The sequence below is a fragment of the Myotis lucifugus genome, unplaced genomic scaffold (assembly GCF_000147115.1).
Source record: "Myotis lucifugus unplaced genomic scaffold, Myoluc2.0 scaffold_1, whole genome shotgun sequence".
Classification (NCBI taxonomy): Eukaryota; Metazoa; Chordata; class Mammalia; order Chiroptera; family Vespertilionidae; genus Myotis; species Myotis lucifugus.
Window position 1 is genome coordinate 22,147,912 of NW_005871049.1, and position 13,205 is coordinate 22,161,116.

Sequence of the window (13,205 nt, forward strand, 5' to 3'; positions counted from 1 at the left end):
TTTAAAACTGGGGCTCAGAGCAGTTATTTGCTCAAGGTGTCCCAACCACAAAATGGTAATACTATAGGGATTTGAGTCCAGATCTGTCTGACTCCAAAGCCTTTACTAATTCCTTACTGTTGGAGTATGTTAAAAATAAAACATACTCCACATTAGTTAACTTCCACATTAGTGCAGTTAATATATGGTAGCAACAAACTAAAATCATGAGTTATTGTAAAAGAAAGCACCTTGAGGTTGGGAATTAGGAGACGGAATGTGTTACTGTGTAACCCAGTGGATTATTCTGAGCATCATATTCCTCATTTGTTAAAGGAGAAACTACATGATCTAGGTTCTTTCCCGTTCTAATATTCTGTAAGTCTGTGAGTCTAAAGTTGGTTCCTAAAGCCTTTTTCTTTGTCGTGGTTCCTAAGTCTTTTTCTTTGACTGCCATTTAATCGTGAGCTCTATTTTTATAGAAAGCAAAATTTTACACAACCATATCCGTGAAAACTGGTTTTACACAAGCATAGAAACTGGTCCTTCAGCTCTGCCACAGCCAGATCTCTCTATACACTGCTTGGAGGTAGCGCCGGCCTATGATTAAAGTACCGTTCTCTATCGTCTAGTACTATTTGCAAATACTTTTAGCCTTATCATCAGCCCCCTCTTCCGCCCCCAACCCCCAGATCCTTATTTTAAAAGGTCTATCGTTATGACATGGCTATTTGGGGTCAAACTAGTAGTTTAACGCCTGAAAACGTCAAATGAGAAAAAGAATCTTTACAACAAAGTATCTATATATTCTTCTAAAAGAAGTTCAAACCATAGCCCTTGTTTTTAAGCGCCTTAACAAGACGAGCAGGACCTTCTTTTAGTATCATTTCGCGACCATCCGACCTCCAAAATTTGCATTCCTCGCTCCAGTTGGTTCAAGTGCCTGTCACTCCGAGCACTTTTAAGCTCCTCCCCCAAGAGCCGCTTTCGGATTTGAACCGTGGTCTTGTCCAATGGCCCTCGCTCCTCCCCGAGGCCGGCCACTGATTGGTCCAGGCCGCACTCCGCGTGGGGCTGTTTATGCCACGGTGCGCGGTGCCCACTGGGAGCCGAGTCTAGGCGCGAGGACCCGCGCGAGCCACGCCGTGTGGACTCCCCGACCCCCGCGCCGACCGACACGTCTCTGAAACGGTGGCGGCGGTTTGTGGTCGTTGGGCCCAGGGATTTAGGACCAACATTTGAAGACCCAAAGGGGTGAGAAGGGGATGGGGGCAATGAGCTCGCTGCCACACCGCGGGTAATGGCTGGGGGCCCGGTCGCCTGGCCGCAGAAAGCCTTGCCCGAGTCCCTCACGCCAAACTCGCTGTGAGGACCCGCTCGCGGGAGGCGGCGTCTGCGGCGTTCACCCCGTCGAGTCGCGGGAGGGCAAGTGCCATAGGCGCGGCCTCCCAGCCCGACAGGGCATCTTGGGGCCATAAGGCTCCCACCATCACCCCTCGCGCCGCGTGTCCCCGGCCGTCTGACCCCCAGCAACCCCTTCTCCTCGGGGCCCCTCGGCCGGTCCTTCCGCCCCACGGCGCCCTGCCCTCTCCCTCATTTCCGCTCTCCCCGCCGCCTTCCGGCCTCTTCCCGCCTGCTGCCCTCCATGTTCTAACACGCCTCGTGCACCGCAGGGCCGGCCACCCGCCTGACCGCCCCGCCAGACGGACAGACGACCCTTGTCGCGCCCGCGCGTTCCCTCCAGAGGCTCTGGGACGACGGCCGGTCGGGGCGTCCTGACTGCTGGGTGAGATCTGGCGGCCACGTCGGGGTTTTTACTGAGTTCTGACTGCGGGTGAGCCTTGAACTTCTTCTGCCCGGGACTCTCATCCGGCTTCTCCGAGGAAGGCTGCGGGCGGGCGGACCGGAAAGGTAGCGGACCCCCTTGGTCTGCAGTACGGCCAGTAGTTCCATCTTTATTTGCTAACGACGGACAGTTTTGAGTTACTAACTTGTAGAATGTTTTCTTTGGGGTGCTACCGAAAGGACCACTGAACCTGGAGTCAGGAGATCTCGAGTTTCATCCTGGCATTGATCCTTTTAAGATGCTCGTGAAGCCCCTTGATTTATTTGGCACCAGTTATGTGAACGTAGTTGAGCTAATGTTGAAGTTTCTTGAAGCTCTCACATTCGTGTTTTGTTTTTGTTTTTAATATACTTTTATTGATTTCAGAGGGGAAGGGAGAGAGAGAGAAACATCAACGATGAGAGAACCATTGATTGGCTACCTCCTGCACCCCCCTCCCTACTGGGGATCGAGCCCGCAACCCGAGCATATGCCCTTGACCGGAATCGGACCCAGGACCCTTCTGTGCACAGGCTGACGCTCTGTCCACCGAGCCAAACCGGATCGGGCGAAGCTCTCACATTCTTGATCAATACTCTATAGCTTTTGTAATCTATGGTGATTCTGCTAAGGCCAGTGGAGAGGGTATAGCAGCAGGAGCGTTTAGTCTTGGCTTTTCTTACAAATTTCCCCCGCTTTGTGTTTGAGGATAGCATTAAAACCAGGAAGCGGGGATATGTTGCATGTATAACACTAACATATACATGGCGGTAGAATTTTGCTTATTTAAATAACGGAAGATATTTTCATTTCAAGCATCACGAGTTGGACAAACTTAGATTTGGAGCCTTTCAGAATTAAAGCGTCTTACGGGCTCTAATAAATTCCTGCCAGGGTACACATTTAAAACATTCCATTTTAAAATGAGTTTGTTTGCAACTATATGGCATTATAGATATGAAGATGACTATTAGTGGTGCAATTACTAAATATTAGCAGTACCTTCATTTCTGTGAAGGACACTGCTTTAATTGCTAATCTTCACTTAAGAAGGTGGGATATTGGACTTCCAGCATTATTGCCAAATATTATAATAAGTATAAACACTTGAAATATGTATTACTGGACATATGAGGTAAGAATTCATAAGACTGTATGGGCTGATATTAAGCCTCATTTTTAATGGTGTCATTTTTGTTGTTAGGAAACGTAGACATGTGGGTTTAAGTAGGGCTTGTGATACAGATTATATAATTGGTGTAAAATCTGCTCAGATTTTCATAGTAATGCCAGGTATTGTTTCTCATTGCAGTTTACTACCTGATGGTTGGTTAAACAAGAAAAACAGTGAAGAAAATATATCTATGTTCAAATTTTAACAGATTTCTGATGACAGACTATAGAAAATGATGTAAGGGATAGTACTATGTGCACTATTCTGTTGAATACAAGAATTTTTGGTTCTATGGGTATATCTTTATCCCAAGTTCAAAGAGCATTATACTTTTGTTTTCTAAGCAATATTTTAAAAAAATATTGGTTACAATTATTTTATAAAATAGTTCCATTTTAAAAAATACTTTAAAATTTAAACCTTCCCTCCATAGTATTACTACTAGAGGTTGTGAACCATTTGGTACTAAAACTTTTTATATATTACATATATATTTAATTTACAGGAATAAAAATATATTCTCATTCTTTAATAAAAATAATTTAAAATGGAATTGAACTAATCCATCGACACCTCTCTTATTTTGAAGTGTTAGACTTACACATCATTATACTTTTAACCAAATCTTTCCATTTTCCAACCATGTTGCTATAGTGCAGTCTGTCATTAAAATGAGTTGCCACTAAAAAAATCTCCATTGACCTGGCAACCATGGTCTCGTGTACCATACTCAATAACAATTGAACTAACAAATCTGCATTTTAATGCCATGTAATTTAAGGAATGCCATAAAGATTTAATGTACTTTCTATAAAAGTGTTCTGATACCTTAAAAAATTAATGTTTTTTAATATTGTGTTCCGTTTTTTTAAATTATAGTAAAACTTCCTGTGTCTATATTCACAACTTCATACATTTTTATAGTCATTCAGAAGATGAAGTTTCAATTTAAGTAGTTTGAATGAGTTGACACAAATTCCTTTATTTTTATTTATATTTTGCCAAAATTGTATCTTTTTCTTTTCCCCCCCAAATATATTTTTATTGATTTCAGAGAGGAAGGGAGAGGGAGAGATAGAAACATCAATGATGAGAGAGAATCATTGATTGGCTGCCTCCTGCATTCCCCCTACTGGGGATCGAGCCTGCAACATAGGCATGTGTCCTTGACCGGAATCGAACCCAGGACCCTTCAGTCTGCAGGCGGACGCTCTATCCACTGAGCCAAACTGGCTAGGGCATTTTTTCTTTTTTAAAAAATTAAATCTTTATTGTTGAAAGTATTACATAGGCCCCCCTCCCCCCCCGCCATTGACCCCTTCTAGCCCCCCCCATTCCCTCTGCTCCAGACCTTCACCATCCTATTGTCTGTGTCCTATTGTCTAATATGGGTTATGCATATATGCACACAAGTTCTTTGGTTGATTTTTTACCACCCACCCACCCTTGCCTTCCCTCTGAAATTCTGCAGTCTGTTCTATGCTTCTATGTCTCTGGATCTATTTTGTTAATCAGTTTATTTTGTTCATTAGATTACACATGAGTGAAATCATGTGATACTTGTCTTTCTCTGATTGGCTTATTTTAATGCCTAGCACAATACTCTCCAGGTCCCTCCATGCTGTCTCAAGGTGTAAGAGATCTTTCTTTTTTTTCTTTTTCTTTTTTTTTACTGCTGCATACTATTCTATGATATAAATGTACCACAGCTTTTTTATCCACTTGTCTACTGAAAGGCACTTGGGCTGTTTCCACATCTTAGCTATTGTAAATTGTGCTGCTATGAACATACGGGTGCACACATTTTTTTCTGATTGGGTTTCGGGTTTCTTAGGATATAGTCCTAGAAGTGGGATCACTGGGTCAAATGGCAGGCCCATATTTAATTTTTTGAGGGAACTCCATACTGTTTTCCCTAATGGCTGTACCAGTCTCCGTTCCCACTAGCAATGTTAGTAGTTCCTTTTCTCCACATCCTCTCCAGTACTTGTCATTTGTTGATTTGTTGATGGTAGCCATTCTGACAGGTGTGAGGTGATACTTCATTGTTATTTTAATTTGCATCTCTCTGATGATCAGTGACTTTGAGCATTTTTTCATTGTCTTTAGGCCATCTGTATGTCCACTTCTGAAAAGTATCTATTTAGGTCCTTTGCCCACTTTTTTAATTGGATTGTTTGTCTTTCTTTTGTTAAGTTGTGTGAGTTCCTTATATATTTCAGATATTAACTCTTTATCAGATGTGTCATTGCCAAATATGTTCTCTCATACAGTGGGCTCCCTTTTCATTCTGTTGATGGTTTTTTTTGCTGTGCAGAAGCTTTTTTATTTTGATGTAGTCCCATTTGTTTATTTTCTCCTTAGTTTTCTTTGCCCTAGGAGATGTATCGCTAAACATATTGCTATGAGACATGTCTAAGATTTTCTGCCTATGGGCTCTTCTAGGATTTTTATAGGATTGGAATTTTGGTAATTCTCAGATTGATTCTAGAATATTTTAGAATGAATATAAGATATTGTATGCCATTTTTAGATTTGATTTATAATTCTCTGAGGTTCTTGAATTTTGGCTCTTTTAAAAATGTATTTTGACTAAGTATGGTATTAAAGTTGATATCTTTAAACTTTGTTAATTAGATATGTGTATATGTTTGTGTGTCTGTTAATCACTTGATATCTTTATTAATTTGAAAGAGACAAAGAGAAAAAGAGAGAGAAAGAGAGAAAGGGAGAGAAAAGCATTGATCAGTTGCCTCCCATACTCGCCCCAACTAGGGATAAAACCCGAAACTTAGGTATTTACCCTGGCCGGGAATTGAACACACATCTTCTGGTGTTTGGACAACACCCCAACCAACTAAGCCACCATGTCAGGGCTTTGTGTATATATTACTTTTGTTTTAGAGATTTTAAGATAAGGAGACATTCTTTTTAAGGGGGAAAATGAGATTGTTGACTCACCATTGTGTTTTGTACTTATGTGATTTTTAAAGTTTTTATACTATTTTGATTGAGATTTCTTGTCACATACTTAGTCTAGCATACCTAGTCTTTTACATTCTTTAGTAAAAGAGTCTTTACTCTGGGAACCAGTCTATTATTTCAACATAGACCCTGGATAATATCTTTAAAAATCCTATATGATAAAGAGGTAATATGCAAATTAACCCTCACACTCTCACTAGATGGCTGCCTATGATCAGGCCAGCAGGGGGGTTAGTGAGGGATGACCAAATGACTGAAAAAGCAGGCTGCATGGGGCAACCAGGCCGGTGGGGGGTGGGGCAGTTGGGGGCGACCAGGCCAGCAGGGGGGGCAGTTGGGGGCGATTAGGCTGGCAGGGGGGGCAGTGAGGGGTGACTAGGTCCGTGGGGGTGGCAGTTGGGGGTGACCAGGCCAGTGCGGGGGGCAGTTAGGGGCTACCAGGCTGGCAGAGGGGGCCAGTTGGGGGCAACCAGGCAGGCAGACAGGTGAGTGATTAGGAGCCAGCAGTCCAGGATTGTGAGAGGGATGTCCGACTGCTGGTTTGGGCCCGATCCCCGGAATCGGGCCTAAACCGGCAGTCGGACATCCCCCCAAGGGGTCCCGGATTGGAGAGGGTGTAGGCCAGGCCTACACACACACACACACACACACACACACACACACACACACCGTGCATGAATTTCGTGCACCAGGCCTCTAGTATAACATAAAAGACATAGATTAACCCAAAAGATAAGTCTGTAAGGTAATGTAGGTGTGGGTTGGGTAGATGGGAACCTTTGCCCTCATGCAACCCAGATTTTAAACCATAGAAAGTTTGCAGGTGTTTTTGCTTGGTCTGTACAATTTTTGTTACTGTTTTTTTTCCTTCATTGTATTAATTTTTAGTTTCTCTCCCTTTTATTTTTGACCTTGCAGTACTCTGTTTTCAGGGAACCATGAATGTCTTGTAGAGATACTGCTCTCCAAAATGCAGGCTTAAAGCATAGAAGGCATCTAACTGGATGATGATGATGATGATGATATTAATATTTCCTGGATTGTAAGTCTTTTTAAGGCAGGTTCTACGGCAGGGGTGGGAAACATCCAGCCTGTGAAATCATTTTGTCTGGCATTAGGGGTGAGTTAAATGTTTGACCAAATATAACAGGCTAATTTTTAAATTGATACTTTTGTATGGCCTGCAAATCCTATATAATAAAAGCCTAATATGCTAAGTGTCCGGTCATCTAGTCGTCCGTTCAACCAATCAAAGTGTAATATGCTAATGATATGCTAAGGCCACTCAACCTCTCTCTATGACGTGCACTGACTACCAGGGGGCAGATGCTCCAACTGGTAGGTTAGCTTACTGCTGGGGTCTGGCCAATACGGACTGAGCTAAGTGGGCTGGACATGCTCTGGAGCCCTCTCGGGGTCCCTTCCCGGCCCCGATTGTGTACTGGTGGGGTCCCTCGGCCTGACCTGTGCCCTCCCAATCCAGGACCCCTTGGGGGATGTTGGAGAGCCAGTTTCTGCTTAATCCCACAGGCCAGGCTGAGGGATCCCAATGGCACACAAATTCGTGCACTGGGCCTCTAATGATGTTATAAATATCCAAATGGCCCTTGGCAGAAAAAGGTTCTTCATGGCTCAACTCTCTTTGTATTAAATTTTGGAAGGGATGCTAAATGCCACATGGTCTAGCAATGCATCCTTTGCTTTACTCTCTGCAGCATGTGCAGCCCATGTTTGAACGCTTTTATTTTGGCAGGAAGCTGCGTCTGTGGCAGCCCTTTCCGATATTGTACAGTCCTCTCTGCTTAGTAGAAAGTTATATTGAGGCATACTTTGTTCCAGGTGCTCTCCATTTGTGGTTGTAGTTCTATCCCTTATTGTTAGCAATATGGCTGAAAATCCAGTTAACACATTGTATGCGGGAAACATATTTATACGTTTACATTGACTGTTTCCCGCATACAATGTGTTAAATGACTGGACATGGGAAACATTCAGTAAATCTGTATAGGATTGAACTGAATTGTGAAATTTGACTCATTAAGTGTTTGAATTAAGATGTGGAACTAAATATATCCTGGACTAAAGTATGAACATGATTTTCCACCAGATTAAGTTTTGGTCATGCCATTTTTGTGCCTGTGAGTGTGAACATGTAAGTGCCATTTATGTAGTTGTGCAGTTGTAGTATGTACATGCAGGTCTTTGGCTCTCAAATTTTTTAAAAATAGAGAGAATTCACATAAAAATATGCAGATTTCTGACTTCTCATAAAATTGGAAACTGGCATAACTAGGCAAACTGGATTTCCTCCCTAACAGTTTGCTAAAATTTAGTAGCCACGGCCCTTTTCTGAGGATACATGGACTTTCTAATTAATTAAGCACAGTCCATAGCACATCGTAGAGTGTTGTACTTTGCCTTTCCACTCATTTAACATTACTTGTCAGGGCCTTGTAGGCATTTGAGATGATCTTTTTGTGGATACTCAAACTTAATGTGTCCAAAACTGAGTTCTGATCTTACCTCTAAAATCTGCCCCATTTCAACCTTCCTCACTTCTCTGCTTTTCATTGCTCAGGCCAGAACTTTGGTGTTATCCTTGACTTAATTCTGTTTATCTCAAAATCCGTATCCAATCTATCAGGAAATTCTATTGGGTATACCTTCAAAATACCTCACATATCAGAAACTACTTTTTCCCCCACCACAATATCCCTGGTCCATGCCATCATCATCTCTCACCTGAATTTTAGTCATAGTCTTCTAATTGATCTCTGCGTCCACCTTTACTTTACTACTGATTTCTCAGTACAATAGCCAGATGATTCTTTTAAAATGAAAGATCATATTATTCCTGTGCTCAAAATCTATAGTGGCTCCTCATTTAACTTAGAATAAAAGCTGAAGTTTGTGTCATGTGGTAGCTTGTTACCTCACTGAATTCGTCTTTTACTATTCTCCCCCTGGCCTATCATACTGTTCCCCTTGCTATACTTTATATGTGCAATGCACACTTCCATTTTTGGGTATTTTATTCTCATTTTTCCATTTGTGTGGAATTCTTTCCCCAAATAATGGTATGGCTAGGTTCCCTAATTCTTTACTCAAATGTTACTTTTTTAGTGAAGCCTGTACTGGTTATATTTTTTAAAATTGCACCCTTTCTTTTCCTACCAACCTCCCCCTCTCACCCTATGTGTGCTATCCCTGTTCTTCCCCCAACCTCCCTACTATTTAACTACTTTTAACATATATTATTTATTGCTTTTATTATCATTTGCTTTTTCCACTGGAGTAGAAGTTATATAAGGGAGGAATTTTGGTCTTTTATTTACTGATGTATCCTAGATAAAAGAATAGTTCCTGGCATACAGTAGATGCTTAATAAACATTTGTTGAACAAGTGAATGAATTTGAGTTCCCTCAGGCCCTGGCTTCGTCAGGAAGGAAGTCTGAAATGACATCCAGAAGACGTCCGGTCTAATTAGCATATTACTCTTTTATTATGGATTGGACAATATTATTTTATCAGAAGTTAATATTATATATTGTTTTATTATATATTAGTACATTTATAATGCTTGTATGCAAAATACTATTATTTGAAAATATGTCTTTATTGATTTTTGAGAGAGAGAGGAAGGGGGAGGGATAGAGAGATAGAAACATCTATGTGAGAGAAACATCAATGCTCCCTACTGGGGATTGAGCCTGCAACCCAGGCATGTGCCCTGACTGGGAATCGCACTGGTGTCCTCTTGGTTCATGGGTTGATGCTCAGCCACTGAGCAATATTGGCCAGGTGCAAAATACTATTTTAAGCCCTTTATGCGCAATCCTGACAACAATCCCGTGAGATAGAAACCATTATAATCCACTTGTTAGAGGCAAGTAGACTAAGGCAAACTTGCCCAGAGTCACAGCTAGTAAGGGGAAGAACCAGGATTCACATTTAAGCAATCATTTAGTAACCTGGGTTTGCTCTTAATTATACCATATCCTCCTTTTTTTAATTTTTAGAAATAAGCCTTCTATTACACGTATTGCAGATCGTTTTGCTCTGTTTGTAATTTTCTTAGATTTGTGGGAGGGTTTTTTTTTGTGTGTGTGTGTGTGTGTGCGCGTGTTTTCTTTTGTTTGTTTTTGCCTTCCAGGTCTTTTCCTTTGAAGTTTTTCTGTTTATTTTTTAGAAGAGTCTTCTTGATTCTAAGATTTAAAAACTAAATTTACTGATTTCCCCCATTAGTTTTGATTTGTAGTAGAAGCTTAAGATAATGGGACAAGACGTAAACCTTGCGCTGTATAGATAGATCATATATTCATTGACAGCAGTATTTTTATTTTGTTACTCCTACTGCTTTCTTTTTCCTTTTCCAAATCTCACTTATTCCCCCATTGTTGTTTTTGTTGCTCCTTTTATTGTTCTCTTTTTCACTTTCACTTACCTTTCTTGTAGCATAGGCCTTGTAAAGGTACTGCTTAATTGACATTAAAAGAAGTTTCCAGTATCCATTGTAGAGAACTTTGGGGGGCAGGACTACAGTGGTCACTAAATGTAGCAGCCATAACTATCCTTGACTTCTTGCATCCCAAAGTAATGCTTCATAGATTCCTGATGCTCCATGTCATAATCACTGCTTTTTAATACTTTGTTTTAGGAACTGCAGCCATGAATGAAGAAAATATAGATGGAACAAATGGATGCAGTAAAGTTCGAACTGGTACGCAGAATGAAGCAGCATTACTTGCTCTGATGGAAAAGACTGGTTACAACATGGTTCAAGAAAATGGGCAAAGGAAATTTGGTGGTCCTCCTCCAGGTGTGGATTTGTTTACGTTAAAAAAAGTCGAAGCTTTAGGGTAGTCATTTTCATTATGTATCTATCTTTACAAGTATCCCAAACAGTAGCTCTATTTTTTGTAACTGCTTTTAGACTTTAGCAATAATTTTTTGTTACTCCTCACCCGAGGATATTTTTCCAATGATTTTTTAGAGAGAGTGGAAGGGAGGGGAAGAGACACACAGAGAGAAACGACGATTGGTTGACTCCTGCATGTGCCCTGACCAGGGCTGGGGATAGAGCCTGCAATCAAGGTATGCACCCTTCACCCTTCAGTCCATGGGCTGTTGCTCTATTCATTGAGCCAAACTGGCTAGGGCAGCAATAATTTTTAATGTTAGGGAAAAGGTATATTTTATAATGTTAGGCATGTTTTACCATTACAGTTTTCAATTCTTTTGGATTAAGAAGCAGTTGGGCCCTAACCGGTTTGGCTCAGTGGATAGAGCGTCAGCCTGCGGACCCAGGTTCGATTCCAGTCAAGGGCATGTACCTTGGTTTCAGGCACATCCCCAGTGGGGAGTGTGCAGGAGGCAGCTGATCGATGTTTCTCTCTCATTGATGTTTCTAACTCTCTATCCCTGTCCCTTCCTCTCTGAAAAAATTCAATAATATATATATAAAAAGAAGCAGTTGAGAAAGAATAGGTTGGTTTAGAAAGAAGTCAGGATTGAGTCAGTGCAGAAAAGGATACTCTAGAAATTAAAAGGGAGGTCTTTGGGAGGAATTTGAAAGACCAGTGAGTAGAGGGAGGAGTGGTGTCTACACTAGATGCAAATCAGATGCAAACATAATCCTCCTATATAATAAAAGGCTAATATGCAAATCGACTGAACAGTGGAATGACCGGTTGCTATAATGCACACTGACCACCAGGGGGCAGATACTCAACGCATGAGCTGCCCCCCTGGTGGTCAGTGCACTCCCACAGGGCGAGTGCCGCTCAGCCAGAGCTGGGTTTATGGCTGGTGAGTGCAGTGTCGGTGGTGGGAACCTCTCCCGGCCTCCCCAGCAGCGCTAAGGATATCTGACTGTGGGGAGCGGGCCTAAGCTGTCAGTCAAACATCCCCCGAGGGCTCACGGACTGCAAGAGGATGCAGGCTGGGCTGATAGACCCCTCCTCCCCCCAGTGAACAAATTTTGTGCACTGAGCCTCTAGTTAGATATAATGTTTTGTTTTTCTACTAATAGCCAATGCATTTTCTTTGCTCAAAACCCTCCAATTAACTTCCTATCAGACGTAATATGAAATCTTGGCCTCTAGTTACATTGATGACCACATTACTTACCACTTTACTCCTCCCTCAAGTACATGTTAGCCATATAGCTTGTGTGTTCTGAGTTCTAATATACAAAGCACTTGCTTTTTCTTCTTCCGGATATATCTTCAGAGCTCATCCCCTCATTTCATTGAGGTGTCTGCTCAGACTTCATATTATCAGACAAGATTTACCTGACTACAAAAACTAACCCTTCTGTGGCTGTATTTTTATAGCACTTACTACTCAGTCTTCTTTCTGTATTGAATATATGCTTCGCGAGGGAAGGTGTTTCGGTTTTTTTCAGTCTTGGATCCCCCAGCGCCTAGAATAGTGCCTGATACAAAGAAGGCTCTCTGTGCATTCGTGCAATGAATGAATGAATAGTGAATATAAATATCTTATTAAAATTTATCTGTATTTATTTTTGTCTTTCAGGTTGGGAAGGTCCACCTCCACCTAGAGGCTGTGAAGTTTTTGTAGGAAAAATACCTCGTGATATGTATGAAGATGAGTTAGTCCCTGTATTTGAAAGAGCTGGGAAGATATATGAATTTCGACTTATGATGGAATTTAGTGGTGAAAATCGAGGTTACGCTTTTGTGATGTACACTACAAAAGAAGAAGCCCAGTTAGCCATCAGAATTCTTAATAATTATGAGATTCGACCAGGGAAGTTTATTGGTGTATGTGTAAGCTTGGATAATTGCAGATTATTTATTGGAGCTATTCCCAAGGAAAAGAAGAAAGAAGAAATTTTGGATGAAATGAAGAAAGTTACAGAAGGAGTTGTAGATGTCATTGTTTATCCAAGTGCGACTGATAAGACTAAAAATCGTGGTTTTGCATTTGTTGAGTATGAATCTCACAGAGCTGCTGCTATGGCCCGGAGAAAACTAATTCCAGGTAAGCCTATCTTTTTAAAGGTTATTTTTCCATATTCCCTCTATTGTAAATATTAAAAATGACAGTACCTTATAGATCAATATTATGAAAATACATAATGCCTTTAGAGGAATAAGGATTAAGTTAGTAAGTAAATGAAGAAGTTGTTTATATGAAATAATTATTTATAATTTACTGATTAATGGATGATATATTTATAAGTTAATTGTTGCTTATTAAAAATTCAAAAGACAATG

The 13,205-nt window shown here is 41.2% G+C and overlaps 1 protein-coding gene across 2 annotated transcripts in view; it reads left to right on the top strand.

Annotated features, from left to right (window-relative positions):
* The first annotated feature begins 1,136 nt into the window (after positions 1-1,136).
* The window catches only part of RBM46 (RNA binding motif protein 46), a 34,059-nt gene continuing 21,990 nt past the window's right edge, over positions 1,137-13,205 (top strand). The window contains exons 1-3 of one of the 2 annotated variants that reach the window (XM_006081818.2): positions 1,137-1,233; positions 10,622-10,783; positions 12,502-12,969. In XM_006081818.2, coding sequence (XP_006081880.1) covers positions 10,633-10,783; positions 12,502-12,969 — 619 coding nt within the window. In that variant the 5' untranslated portion in view covers positions 1,137-1,233; positions 10,622-10,632. Of the gene's footprint in view, positions 1,234-10,621; positions 10,784-12,501; positions 12,970-13,205 lie in introns of those variants that run through there. The other variant, XM_006081817.3, reaches the window with a different exon arrangement.